This window comes from Oratosquilla oratoria, chromosome 23 (genome assembly GCF_046742065.1).
Source record: "Oratosquilla oratoria isolate Oo_2021 chromosome 23, ASM4674206v1, whole genome shotgun sequence".
Taxonomy (NCBI): domain Eukaryota; kingdom Metazoa; phylum Arthropoda; class Malacostraca; order Stomatopoda; family Squillidae; genus Oratosquilla; species Oratosquilla oratoria.
The window spans coordinates 46,323,142-46,336,554 of NC_134799.1; the positions used below are offsets into that span (position 1 = coordinate 46,323,142).

Sequence of the window (13,413 nt, forward strand, 5' to 3'; positions counted from 1 at the left end):
ATAGATTAAATAGTGTTGGGGATAGAACTGAGCCCTGTGGTACTCAATTCTTAATGTTTCTGATGTGCGATGATTGGCCATTATATGACACGTAAGCATTCCTACCTGCCAGATATTTGGCCAGCCATCTTTTGGTGTTATTGTGCATGTCTGTGTTATATATTTTATTTGTTAGGTTGTGGCGGGGGATAGCATCAAAAGCTTTACTAATGTCTAATGTTATGAGAAGTGTTCTGTGGTGGGGCCTATCTGAATTGATGCCATCTAAAATTCTTTGTGTGAGGTTTATCAGAAGAGTGTTTGTGGAGTGTAGTGGCCTAAAACCGTGTTGTGAGTCAGCAAGGGGAATATGTGGTGTGACAAGTTGAAGTATTAGGCGTTCAATGACTTTAGAGAGGGTGCAGAGAAGTGTGATTGGGCGGTGCGATGTTGGGATTGTTGGGTCTTTGTTCGGTTTTGGAATGGTGATTATTTTACCATGCTTCCAGATGTCAGGTATAGTGTTGTGTGAATAGCTGTAGTTTGCAATGTTTGTGAGTGCGTGTATACCTTGTGGTCCAATGTGTTTTAGGTGGATGTTGCTTATGTTATCAGGGCCACAGGCAGATGAGTGCTTGAGATTATGTATTATGAGTTTTGTCTGACTGTCTATGAAGGGTGTATAGTCTGAGTCTGTGGGGAAGTCTTTCTTACGTCGAATGGTGCGTCGGTCGTCAAGGTGAGAAGTGAGATGGCTTGTCTGTGCAAAATGATGTATGAGTGCGTTTGCTTGTTGTCTGTTTGAAGGTAGATTATCTGTTGTGATTATTGCTGCGTGAGAGCGTGTAGTGTTACTGTTGGATAGTGTAATGCTGTTGAGTGTTGTTGGGAGTGGCTGTATCCAGAGCAGACTTGGAGTTTAAGGGAGGTAGAGAGGAAGAGACTGAATGTTCTTGTGAGGAAGAGTATAAACATAATGGGTCTTACAAGAATGGATAGTAAGAAATATGTGGATGTGGTGACCTGAGTTTTATAAAACTAATTGTACTTGTTACTCTAATTGAAATGGGTATAATTTCTTATACTTATTTTTGTTTTGTCTTCAGACTGTGTTGATGTAATTTGGTCTAATAAATCCTAAAGAAAGATTCTTAGTATTCTTAAAGAATACCACAATTTATCAGACCAAATTAAGCAGCATCTAACCTGAAGATGGAGGAGTTTCTAAGGCCCGAATGCCTGGATGTATCTCCCAATTTGCCTACTGCTGCATGAGAATAGAATCAGTGAAATCATACTTTCTCTGCATTCCTGGAATTCATCACTAACCTTAATCCTAACAAACTGGATACATTAATAAATTTTGTCTCTCCAACCATATGGTTACATTGCAGTGTACTACCTATGAATCAGCTGTAGATCTTTTCAAAGACCTATATGTCAAACCCAAATATGAAATGTTCGTGAGACTTATTGGCTACTCGTAGACAGCATGAAGGGGAGACAATAGATGAGTATCTACAAGAGCTTCAGCTGCTCAGCAAGGATTGTAACTTTAAGGTGGTTACTGCTTCACAGAATCGGGATGACTACATAGAGGATTCTTTCATCAATAGTTTGCTCTTTCATACAATCAGGCAACAACTACTTGAAAACAAAACATTGGACCTAAGTATGGCTGTTGACCAAGCCAGGGCACTTGATGTTGCTCAGAAGACCTTGGAGTCTTATTCTCATTTTACTGTCTTTGGGGTAAGTACTGCTACAACACCTGTTCATACCGATGATGGAACCTGTGCTGCTGTAACAGCTGAAATGACCTGTGTTACTACTAATTCAAAGTCCTGATGCTGTTTCTGTGGTGGTCCCCATCATAATCATGGACAGTGTCCTACAAGAAATGCCACTTGTCATAAGTGTAATAAGCAGGGACACTTTGCTAAAGTGTGCTGGTCTACTACATTTTCTACTTCTGCACCCACTCAGTCCTCTACACTGGCAGTCATCTCTGCTTTTTCCCCAGGACTACTACAGCAAGCAACTGTGTATGTTTTGGTTGGTAATAACAAAGCAACCGTTCTTATTGACACAGGGAGCTCTGAATCTTTCATTTAACATAGCTATGCCAAGAAGCACAAGTTGAAGGTTGTCCCAGCGACTGGAAGCGTATCTATGGCCTCTTCATCACTCATGTCTACTGTGAAGGGACATTGCATGGTTGACATCAATTTGAAAGGTGAGTGCTACTACAATACGAGGCTTTCTGTGCTGCCAGACTTGTGTTGTGATGTCATTCTTGGTCAAGACTTCATGATCCAACACTCTAGTGCTACTGTGGACTTTGGCAGATCCAAGAAAGATCTAAATATCTCCAACCCTGCCACTTGCAGTGTACTATCTACTTTGGTGGACACACCTCATCTCTTTTCAAGTCTTGCTCCTCATTGCAAACCCATTGCAACAAAATCTCGGAGATTTGGGAATGATGATGAGAAGTTCATGAGGTCTGAAATTAACAATATACTACATGATGGGCTTATTGAGGAAAATACATCTCCATGGAGGGTGCATGTCCTTGTTGTGTCAAGTGAATGCCATTGAAAGAGATTGGTTGTTGACCATGTATAAACCGTTAATAAATTCACTCGTTTGAATGCATACCCTCTTCCAAGAATAGACGACCTTGTCACAGAACTGTCTCATTACAAGTACTATAGTTCACTGGACCTGAAAAGTGCTTATCACCAAATACCTATACGGGAAGAGGACAAGCCATATACTGCTTTTGAAGCGAATGGCAAGCTATACCAGTTCCGCAGAGTACCATTTGGAGTTATGAACGGCGTTGCTTGCTTCCAGAGGACTATTGACAACATCATCAAGCAACACGATCTGCATGGAACTTATGCTTATGTGGACAATATAGTCGTGGCAGGGAAGACCCAGCTGGAACATGATGAGAACTTGGCGAAGTTTCAAGAAGCTGCCCAGTTCCACAACTTTACATTCAATGAGGCTAAATCTACCATTTCTACAAAATCTATTGATTTTCTTGGTTACACAATAAACTATGGCTCTCTCAAACCAGATTCTGAATGTTTACATTCATTAAAGGAATTTCCAATCCCTAAAGATTGTTCTTCCTTACACTGTGTTATTGGTATGTTTTCTTATTATTCACACAGTGTTTTCTAATAATCTGACAAGATCAGACCTCTTATTACCACTGATACTTTTCCTCTGAGTCCAGAGGCCCTGAAAGCCATCGATGATCTCAAAGAAGAGATTGGGAAGGCTGTTGAACATCTCAGTCTAGACTTCAAGGGACCTCTACCCTCAGACTCCAGAAACCACTACATGCTCACAGTGGTGGGGTGAATGAGTATTCTCGTTTTCTGTTTGCCACACAGCCCTTTGAACATCTCGGTCTAGACTTCAAGGGACCTCTACCCTCAAACTCCAGAAACCACTACATGCTCACGGTGGTGAGGTGGATGAGTATTCTCATTTTCCGTTTGCATTCGTCTGTCAGAACATGATTACTGGTACTATAATCCATTGTCTAAATCAGATTTTTGCAATATTTTGTATGCCTTCCTACCTACATTCTGATCATGCATCCTTGTTTATGGCCAAGGATCTACATGAATTCTTGCACAATCTAGGTATCACCACTAGTCAAACAACACCTTATAATCCTCAAGGAAATGGGAAGTGTGAGAGGTATAATGCTATAATCTTGAAACACATAACCCTTGCTATGGCATCCAAGAACCTACGAGAATGTCAATGGGAAACAGTATTGCCTGACGCTCTTCATTCAATTGATCTCTGCTCTGCACAGCCACCAATGCTACGTCTCATGAGAGGCTCTTCTCGTACCAGCATCATCTCCCAATGGGCATTCATTGCCAGCTTGGTTATCTGTTCCTGGACCTGTCTTACTACAATGTCACATTCGCACCAGTAAATATGAGCCCTGCATTGATGAGGTTCAGTTGCTAGAACCAAATCCACAATACACTCATGTAAGATTGCTGGTGGACGTGAATAAAAAATATCTGTGTGTAACTTGGCTCCGACTTGGAATGTATCTTTGTATGAGAGGCAAAAGGATCTCAACATCGGTCCTTCTACAGAGACAGATTCTGTGAAGATTCTTCCAGAGCCTACTGCCAATTCATCTGAGTTGAATTCTTGCAATGCTATAGGTGATCAGAGTATATTTGTCAAGGAATGAAATACAGTCAAACCTCGATTCTTGATTGTCTCTGAACTCGAAGAAATCGGATTTCAAACAAAAAATTCAAGCTGAAAATACCTCAGTTTTCAAACAAAAAATTCAAGCTGAAAATACCTCGGTTTTCGATCAAAATTTTGGTTCTTGAACGACGCTGACACATGGCCACTGATGAAATGTAAACAGTTCTCTGTTGACCACTGAGTTGAATAGTTGCGCTGTGCTTTTGTTATAAATTTTTATTGCATTCAGCACTTATTTTTCCTTCACTAACCCTCAGTCATGGCTCCAAAGAAAACAAAAAGTGGTACTGGTCAAGGAAAAAGAAAAGTGAGAAAAATCATCGAAGTGGAGAAAGAAATTATCGCAAAAACACGAAAATGGCGTTCATGTGTCTGATCTTGCTGTGCAGTACGGTATGGCAAAGTCTATAATTTACACTATTCTCAAGCATAAAAAAGTGATAAAGCTGGTTGATGTTGCAAAAGGAGTGACCATCATTAGTAAACAAAGACTACAAATACTTGAGGAAGTGGAAAAGTTGTTGCTTGTTTATATAAATGGGAAACAGCAAGTGAAGCATTTATATGTGAGAAAGTGTTAGCAATTTATGATGATCTAGTAAAGAAAAGCCCTGGTACAAGTGTTGATGATTTTGTATTTAAAACAAGTTGAGGATGGTTTGAAAAATTTAAGAACAGAAGTGAAATTCACAGTGTAGTTAGGCATGGAGATGCAGCAAGTTCAAATAAGGAAATGACGGAAAAATTTGTGGTTGAGTTTGGTGACTTTATAAAGAAAGGTTTTCTCCCCCATGATGAAACCAGATTATTCTGGAAAAAATTGCCAAAAAGAACCTATATCACTGAGGAAAAATTGCTGCCTGGGCACAAGCCAATGAAAGACAGACTCACTCTTCTGCTGTGCAGTAACGCAAGTGGTGATTTCAAGGTCAAACAATTGCTAGTGTATCATTCTGATAATCCAAGAGTTTTCAAAAGAAATAATGTTATGAAAAGTAAATTGCCTGTAATGTGGCAAGCTAATATGAAGGCTTCAGTGACAAGACAATTTTTTACAGAATGGATTCATGAGGTTTTTGCCCCAAGTGGTAGAAAATACTTGTAAGAAAAAAAAATTGCTACGAAAGTGCCTTCTCATGTTGGATAATGCTCCTGCTCACCGTCCAGGTTTGGAGTTGACTTAGTTGGTGAGTCTGATTTTATTAAGGTCAGATTCTTGCCACCTAACACAACACCTCTAATCCAACCTATGGATCAATAGGTCATAGCTAACATTAAGAAACATTACGCTAAAGCCGTGTTTCATAAGTGTTTCCAAGTTACTAATGACATGTGTGAAGTACTTGGATCAGTGGTCAGCTAACATACCTAAGCTTGAGTGTATGCAGTGGGTTTCACTAAAACAAGTTCCAATCTGGTCAGACGTTGAGAAAACAATGGATTTTGCAGCTGAAAGACAAATGTTTGACATAAAATTTGACTCAAGCTTATTTGCTGAGGTTACTTGTGCTGCCAAGTACATCACTGAAAAAGTAGCTGAGTGGAATGAGTCAAACCTACCAACAGATGGTGGGTACAAATTTTCACTCATTTCAAAGCCAGAGATGTTAGTCACCAACACGTCAGAATTAGTGCAGTTTATGCTCTGCCTTCCTGGAACAAATACTTGTACTGGACGTGCATTCTCACACATGAATAAAATTTGGACATCTGAGAAAACGCAGCTGAAAGTTCCAACTCTTCGAGCATTACTGATGACAAAGCTGAATCTTAAGCATACATGTATGGATTTTTATAGTGTGCCAAAATCAACTCCAGAATTACTAAAGAAGATTTCATCCAGTTAAAAGTATGCTATGTAAAGGTAAAAAAAAAAGAAAAAAAGATTGATTATAGTAACTTTATGAGGTTGAATATACATACAGTGGCCGCGAAAAGTTTGGGCGCAAAATTATAGGCGCCCCAACTTTCCCATAAACTCAAAACATGCAAAAAATACAACTTTCCACCCAAACTTTTCGCTTTTTTTCAATGCTAGCGTTTGTACCCATATTTAGCTGAGACAATACACACTATTTGGCAACTCTGTTTAGGCGCACTCGATGTCACATGGAGTCAGTTTCTAAACATCTCTCACGGAGAGTAGTCATTTTTTTGCGGTAGTCTCTGTATTTGTGCCTTGATATCTCCGTAATGGGAAGTGGTAAAGAGCTGGAAAGAGACACAGTTGTTACAATCATAACCCTCTATAAGGAGGGTTATAAATGTAAAGATATTGCTACTCGTGTGGGAATTGGAGTGCGTCAAGTGCAAAAGTGGACCAAGAAATTTCGAGATGAAGGAAGTGACATCATTTGTACTCCAAAGCATCGCTCTGGTCGGCCAAGGAAGATATCAAATCGTACCTCTACGGTTCTAACTGCCTCCTACAGTTATTAGGAGGCAGTTAGAACCGTAGAAGTACGATTTGATATCTTCCTTGGCCGACCAGAGCGATGCTTTGGAGTACGAATGTCACTTCCTTCGTCTCGAAATTTCTTGGTCCACTTTTGCACTTGACGCACTCCAATTCCCACACGAGTAGCAATATCTTTACACTTATAACCCTCCTTATAGAGGGTTATGATTGTAACAACTGTGTCTCTTTCCAGCTCTTTACCACTTCCCATTACGGAGATATCAAGGCACAAAAACAGAGACCACCGCAAAAAAAAGACTACTCTCCGTGAAAGATGTTTAGAAACTGACTCCATGTGACATCGAGTGCGCCTAAACAGAGTTGGCAAATAGTGTGTATTGTCCCGGCTAAATACGGGTACAAACGCTAGCATTGAAAAATAGCGAAAAGTTTGGGTGGAAAGTTGTATTTTTCGCATGTTTTGAGTTTAGGGGAAAGTTGGGGCGCCTATAATTTTGTGTCCAAACTTTTCACGGCTACTGTATATATATATATATATATATATATATATATATATATATATATATATATATATATATAAACGAGTACATAATGTTCCGCTTTTTTACTCAAAAAATCTGGTCACATTACTTATGGAGAAATAGTCATTGTCTGATGAACTGGCACTGTCATCAGAAGTATTCAGTATTCTGAGGGAAGGTTCATATTCACTATCTTCCTCAGAATTAGATATTTGGGGTGTAATTTCTTTGAAAAAGCCATAAATGAGTGGTCACACGGATGAAAACTGCACCCGACCACAGTGGCTGCTGTAGCAAGTCTAGTAAGAAAGCGGGCTTGAACTGCCCCAAAAGGCTCAGAATCAATGAGTAAATGCATCTGTAGCTGGTTTTTGAAGGTTAAGTTTTAGCCAAGTACAGTGAGTCCTCCTTATCCGGTAAATTCACAGTTATGCTATTTGGTAATTACTACCCTCGATTCTATTTACAGTAAGAAAAATTCACAGATATGGTATCCGCTAGATATTTTGAAGAGGAAAGAGCAGGGAGAAGGTATGTCTGCCATATCCTATTATTACATATTATAATGGGTTCAGTATATGGTAATTTCAATTTGCACTAAGGTTTTCAGGAACGCATATGTACAGTATCATGGGAACTTACTGTATTCTCGTCGATGACTGAAAAAGGAACATTAGGTGAAAACGAGTATACCTGTTTCTGCCGGGGAAGAGGTTAAATTTAATTCTGTTATATTTTTCGTTTGATTTTACATTTTTATGTTTTAATTATTATATGATATATAATTAGGTAAATAAGCATTCATCTGGTGCTTGGGAATGAATTAATCTCTTTTACATTATTTGTAATGGGAAAATATGATTCGGTTTTAGAACAGATTTTTGGAATGAATTATGTTAAAAAACCGAGGTTTGACTGTATGAAGGTTGATTTGCTTCCAGAATACCACAGTGGGTAAGGCAGAGAAAAAGAGGTGGGAAGGGAGCTGTTGGATAGATTAGAATAGAGAGTTTGGGTATATAGAAAGAATGGATGAGGAAAGACCATCAAAGAGTTTGGAAGGCAGAAGTGGATGGAATAAGATAGGAATATGAAGGAAGAAATGTATGGAGGGAATGGATAGGGCTTTGGAAACATGTGGAATGTCTTGAATTAGGAAGAGTACAAACTAATTTGGAATCGCTATCACCCCCCACCACCACCCACCATCCAGTATCACCACCCACCACCTACCATGACTACTACTTGTACAGGAGCATGAGTAAAGGGGAGTGGGGAAGTCTGAGTAGAAATAGAGATTTAACCTCTTCAATACGAGTCAAATGTTGGGGTGCTGCGTGCACAGTAGCTGCCTCACATACAATGATGCATGACAATACACATGTTTGTGGTAATTGTTATTGGGAATCTTAGTGTTTACCTTAGTTTGGGAAACTTTCCCTCAAAGTGTTATTTTCTTCGATTCAGGAGCCTTTTCTGAAACTTCAAACCATGCCTATCGTAACTTTAAATAAGATACAATTAAACTCCCCTCCTCTTTATTTTGTTTATTAAATCTATGTAACAATTTTGGTTTAATAAATCGGGAATTAACTTTGAGAAATTACTTAAAGTAAATATAAACTTGTGGTCTTCTGAGCTCTTTTCAAACTCATAAGAGTCCCTTGGAATACTGTACACTCTAACATTGGAACAGTAATCAGATTACCTTGAGCTCAGGACAAAGAAGGACTACTTTTTTGGAAACCTATAACCAAGTCTTTGGTTCAGAAGACCTTCAAGATTTCAGAATTTCTAATGTATCTACATTTAGAGAATCTACGCTGGTTAAAATAAAGGTGACCGGTAAGTTCTCAAATGTATTCCTGAAATGTTAAACCGTGGTTTTCATATGTTATAAAAGTATAAAGTTACAGCTGTTATACTTGTTGTCTTTCATCACAATGTTTTTAACCCCAGAAAATGTGACAGCCTGTTCACAGAATGCGGGGGTCACTCAGCTACAGCTACAAATTGAATGTAACCAGGATGTCAATGCCAATGTCTATGTATACCCATTTGTCCTTCAAGACACCTACATAGGCGTTATCGTTTTCTAGGGGTTAAGAAGGATAATAGAAAGATGGAATAATAGAAATGAAAATATGGCTCATTTATCCATGAAGATTTGTTAAAAAAAATACTACATGTCTCAGGTCTGTAGGGATGCCACAAATTTCCAAAGTATTATCTCTGTATGAATATTGGGCTCCTGTAAATAAATGATAGTTATACATACATACCAGATATATTGAAGTTATATTTTGTACTACATCTTTAATATAGAATTGCTAATAGCCTGGTGTGCCATAAGATTGTTCCATTTTCCCTTGTGCTTATTTTCTGTGTACTTGTGTATCCTTCCATTACCATGTTCATAATAAACAAAGGAAACAAGTGGGTGCAGCTTTTCCTTCCTTCTCCTCCTCACAATACTATGCTCTACTTATAAAATATCCTTCTCCTTGTAAGGAGGTGGCTGAGCCAAACTGAACACCCACCCCACATCCATCTAAACCAGTGGTTCCCAACCCCAGGGTCGCGACCCAAACTAGGGTCGCGAGGGTGTTTTTGAGGGTCGCCAGAGGGTCTTACAAAAATATAAAAACTATAAAAACGAAAGTTTATAAACATTATGCAAGTACGTAGAAATATAACATGAAATGGTTGAATTTATTATTACAATTAGGGTCGCAACTCCAGGCTAAGAGTGGATTTAGGGTCGCTGCCAAAAAAGGTTGGGAAACACTGATCTAAACCCTTCATCACCATTCTTATCCTAACATCATGTGGATGAAATAATTCCTGTTTTCCACTACATTCCTAAGTAATAGTTAGAAATTAATTAATTTTTATTGTTTTCTTCATCTATTAGGGAGAAAACATGTGGCAAAACCAGACATTGATAGCTGGTATGATAAAAAGTTCTAGCCAAATCTTCCCAGTAACCAAGTATGCCTACACTTGTACCCCAACATACCCAGGGGGCCAGATTGGATTTCTTCTTTGCAGCACAAATAAGGTAAGTCTCTCTCTACCCTCCCCCCCTTTCTTTTGGATTTCAATTGCATACCTGCCTATGATTCAGATTGAGCCCTTGAGTTTAATGATTTTAGCTGTTGGTGGTACGGATGTTTTGGAAAGAAATTAAGAGAGGAAGAGGAGGCAAATCAAGTAGAGAAGAAAAGGTAAAAGGTGTGGATGGAGAGGTGATAATGGAAGAGACAGCAGTAAGAGGAAGGAGGGCAGAGTATTTTAGGGAGTTGCTAAATGTGAAGGAGGATAGGGAGGGAAAGATAGTTGCAGTGGGAAGCACAAAGAAAATGACAGTGATGAATAAGGAAAATGGAGGAGAAACAAGGAAAGATGAGGTGAAGCCAGTTAAGTTGATGAGAGCAGGTAATGCACCTGGATTAGATGGATATCATGTGGAATATCTAAAAAAGGGAGGTACAGTGATGGTGGACTGGCTGGTGAGGTTATTTGTTTAAAAGAGGGTAGAGTGCTGGAGGACTGGAGGAGTGCCTGTATAGTTTGACTTTACAAGGGAAAGGGGGACAAGTGTGAGTGTAGTAGTTTCAGATGGATCAGTTTGTTGAGTGTAGTTGGGAAAGCTTATGGGAGGGTTTTGATTGAGGGGATTAGGGGAGGAATAGAGGGAGTAATTGGTGGGGAACAGTGTGGGTTTAGGACAAGTAGGGGTTGCATGGATCAAATTTTTGTGGTAAGGCAGATATGTGAGAAAGTTTTAGGAAAAGGTAAAGAAGTTTTTTGGGTCTTTATGGATTTGGAAAAGGCTTATGACATGGTAGATAGGAAGGCACTATGAGAAGTATTGTAGATATATGGGATAGGAGGAATGCTTTTAAGAGCAGTCAAAATTTTTTACAAGAGTAGTAAAGCCTGTGTGAGAATCTGAAATGGAGAGAGTGAGTGGTTTGAAGTAAAGATGGGAGTTCACCAGGGATGTGTTATGTAACCTTGGCTGTTCAATTTATACATGGATGGGGGTGGTGCAAAAGGTGAATGTAAGGGTAATGGGTCAGGGATTCGAGAAGGTTAAAGAAAATGGAGAAAAGTGGGAGATAAGCCAGTTGTTGCTGATGACACTTCACTTGCAGCAGGATCAGAGGAGGGATTAAGGAAGTTAGTGTCAGAATTTGGGAAGGTGTGTGAAAGAAGGAAGTTGAAGATATATGTGAGTAAAAGTAAGGAAATGAGATGCAGAAGGGGAGAGTGGCAGCAAACTGGAAGTGAGTATTAAGGGAGAGAGACTGAAGGTAGTGGATAGTTTTAGATACTTGGGGGCGAATGTGGCAGGGAAAGGGAGTGAAGGTGGAGGTAGAATGTAGATTGAGAGAAGCAAGTAAATGACTTGGTGGATTAAAAAGTGTAATGAGAAATAGATATTTGGAAATAGATGCTAAGAGGAGATTTTATGAAGGGGTGATTTTGCTGACATCACTGTAGGGGGGAGAAACATGGAACATAAAAGAGGAAGAGAGGAGGAGTTTGAATGTGTTTGAGATGAGGTGCTTAAGTATGATAGGGGTTAGTAGGCTGAATTGAGTGAGAAATGAGGTGAGGATGAGAACAGGGGTGGAAAGGGAGTTGGGAGATAGGGTTGATGAAAGAGTATTGGAATGGTTTGCACACATTGAAAGAATGAATAAAGAAAGATTATTAAAAGATGCATGGAAGGCAGAAGTGGAAGGAGTGAACATGAGGGGGTGACCAAGAATGAGATGGATGGATGGGGTAATAGGGGCATTGGGAAAAAGGGGAATGTCTGTTGAGGAAGGAAGGGAGAAGACAGAAGATAGGGGCAAGTGGATAAATGGATGATGCTGTGATGCATGGAAAGGAGTGGGTGGGGGATGGGGGTTGAGGGAGTATGTGTGAATGATAAATTGACGCATCCCAAGGGGATTTCTCCCCGTCTTCTCTTTTTTTGTATGAGGGGACAGAGAGGGAGGGTTGCCAATAAAATGAAGCAGCCTTGCTGTGGATGTGCTGTGTCTTGCATGACTGCTTCTGACCCAAGGCAGTGGGCAAGATGTAAGGATGACCTGTCATCCAGGAGCCAATATAAGAGGGAGGGAGTGGGGTGAATAGGAGTGGAGTATGGTGGGGATGTAATGTGTGGGAGTGGATTTTATGCCTTTGTTTTTTGGCTATCTCCCTTGTAAGGGGGAGAAAGCCTTTGGTGCTTTTATGTATGTAGCTGTTGGTGTTCATTTGTCTTAAAAATGTGTTTGGATTAGACAATATTTTTCTACAAAGGTTGATACCAAGTAACTGAAGCTAAACTGAAATTCTTGTATATTACTTACCATAGATTAATGATTACTGAACCATAAATGACTTGTCTTATTTTAATCACATGTGTTAATTTTACAGGATGCCAAATTGGAAGAACCTGTGACAGTTTGGGATGATGATACAGCTATTTCAATGGGTCTGAAATACTACAATGCAGACATTCATAGAGCATCTTTTGTGCTTCCATCTTTCATGAAAAAGTTTTTGAGAGAATTGTGAATTTTGGGCTCAGCAAAGTTAGATTATTTTGTTCATTCAGTTGTGAACCCACCAAAGTGTACTTATTTTCTCACTTGAATTGTAAAAATTGAAAGTAAACATTGATGTTCAGGTTGTAGATATCATAGTCACATCTTTAAAAGTTTTGGGAATGAACACTAATATAAAGGATCAATAATTTTTTTATTCAGATTGGGTGAAGTTGGTCACTAGGATGTGAAATCTAGGCTTTTACTTTCACCCCAATGAACCAGGATAGAATTAGCTTGTAAACAATATATTGTGTTGATTAACTTAGGGTAGATTTCATATGGACCATAAACTTGTGTTACATGAACTACATTTTATATGGACAGTAAATTGTCAATAACATTGTTTATTCTGGATTGATAAGAAGTAAAAAGATATAGAAAATTTGTATTTACTTTTATTTACATGTGTGTGTGTATATATGAGTTTAATTCATTCCATGACTGAGTTCATAACTCAGTTTGCTCACATATCAAATCAATTTTCCACATTGAAATTAATTGAAATGCCATTAATCTGTTCCAGTGCCCAAAATGCCACCCCAGTATGTTTTTTTACTTGTCTTTAAATAAGAGTTTTTATGAGGGTAGTAGAGCTTGTGTCAGGATTAGAAATGGAGAG

At 39.0% G+C, this 13,413-nt stretch overlaps 1 protein-coding gene across 3 annotated transcripts in view; it reads left to right on the top strand.

Moving 5' to 3' along the window:
- The window catches only part of SpdS (Spermidine Synthase), a 157,936-nt gene extending 144,758 nt beyond the window's left edge, over positions 1 to 13,178 (top strand). For all 3 annotated transcript variants that reach the window (XM_076207071.1, XM_076207070.1, XM_076207072.1), the window contains 2 exons: positions 10,097 to 10,243; positions 12,622 to 13,178. In XM_076207071.1, the coding sequence (XP_076063186.1) occupies positions 10,097 to 10,243; positions 12,622 to 12,762 (288 nt within the window). In that variant the 3' untranslated portion in view covers positions 12,763 to 13,178. The remainder of the gene's footprint in view (positions 1 to 10,096; positions 10,244 to 12,621) is intronic.
- Positions 13,179 to 13,413: the final 235 nt, after the last annotated feature.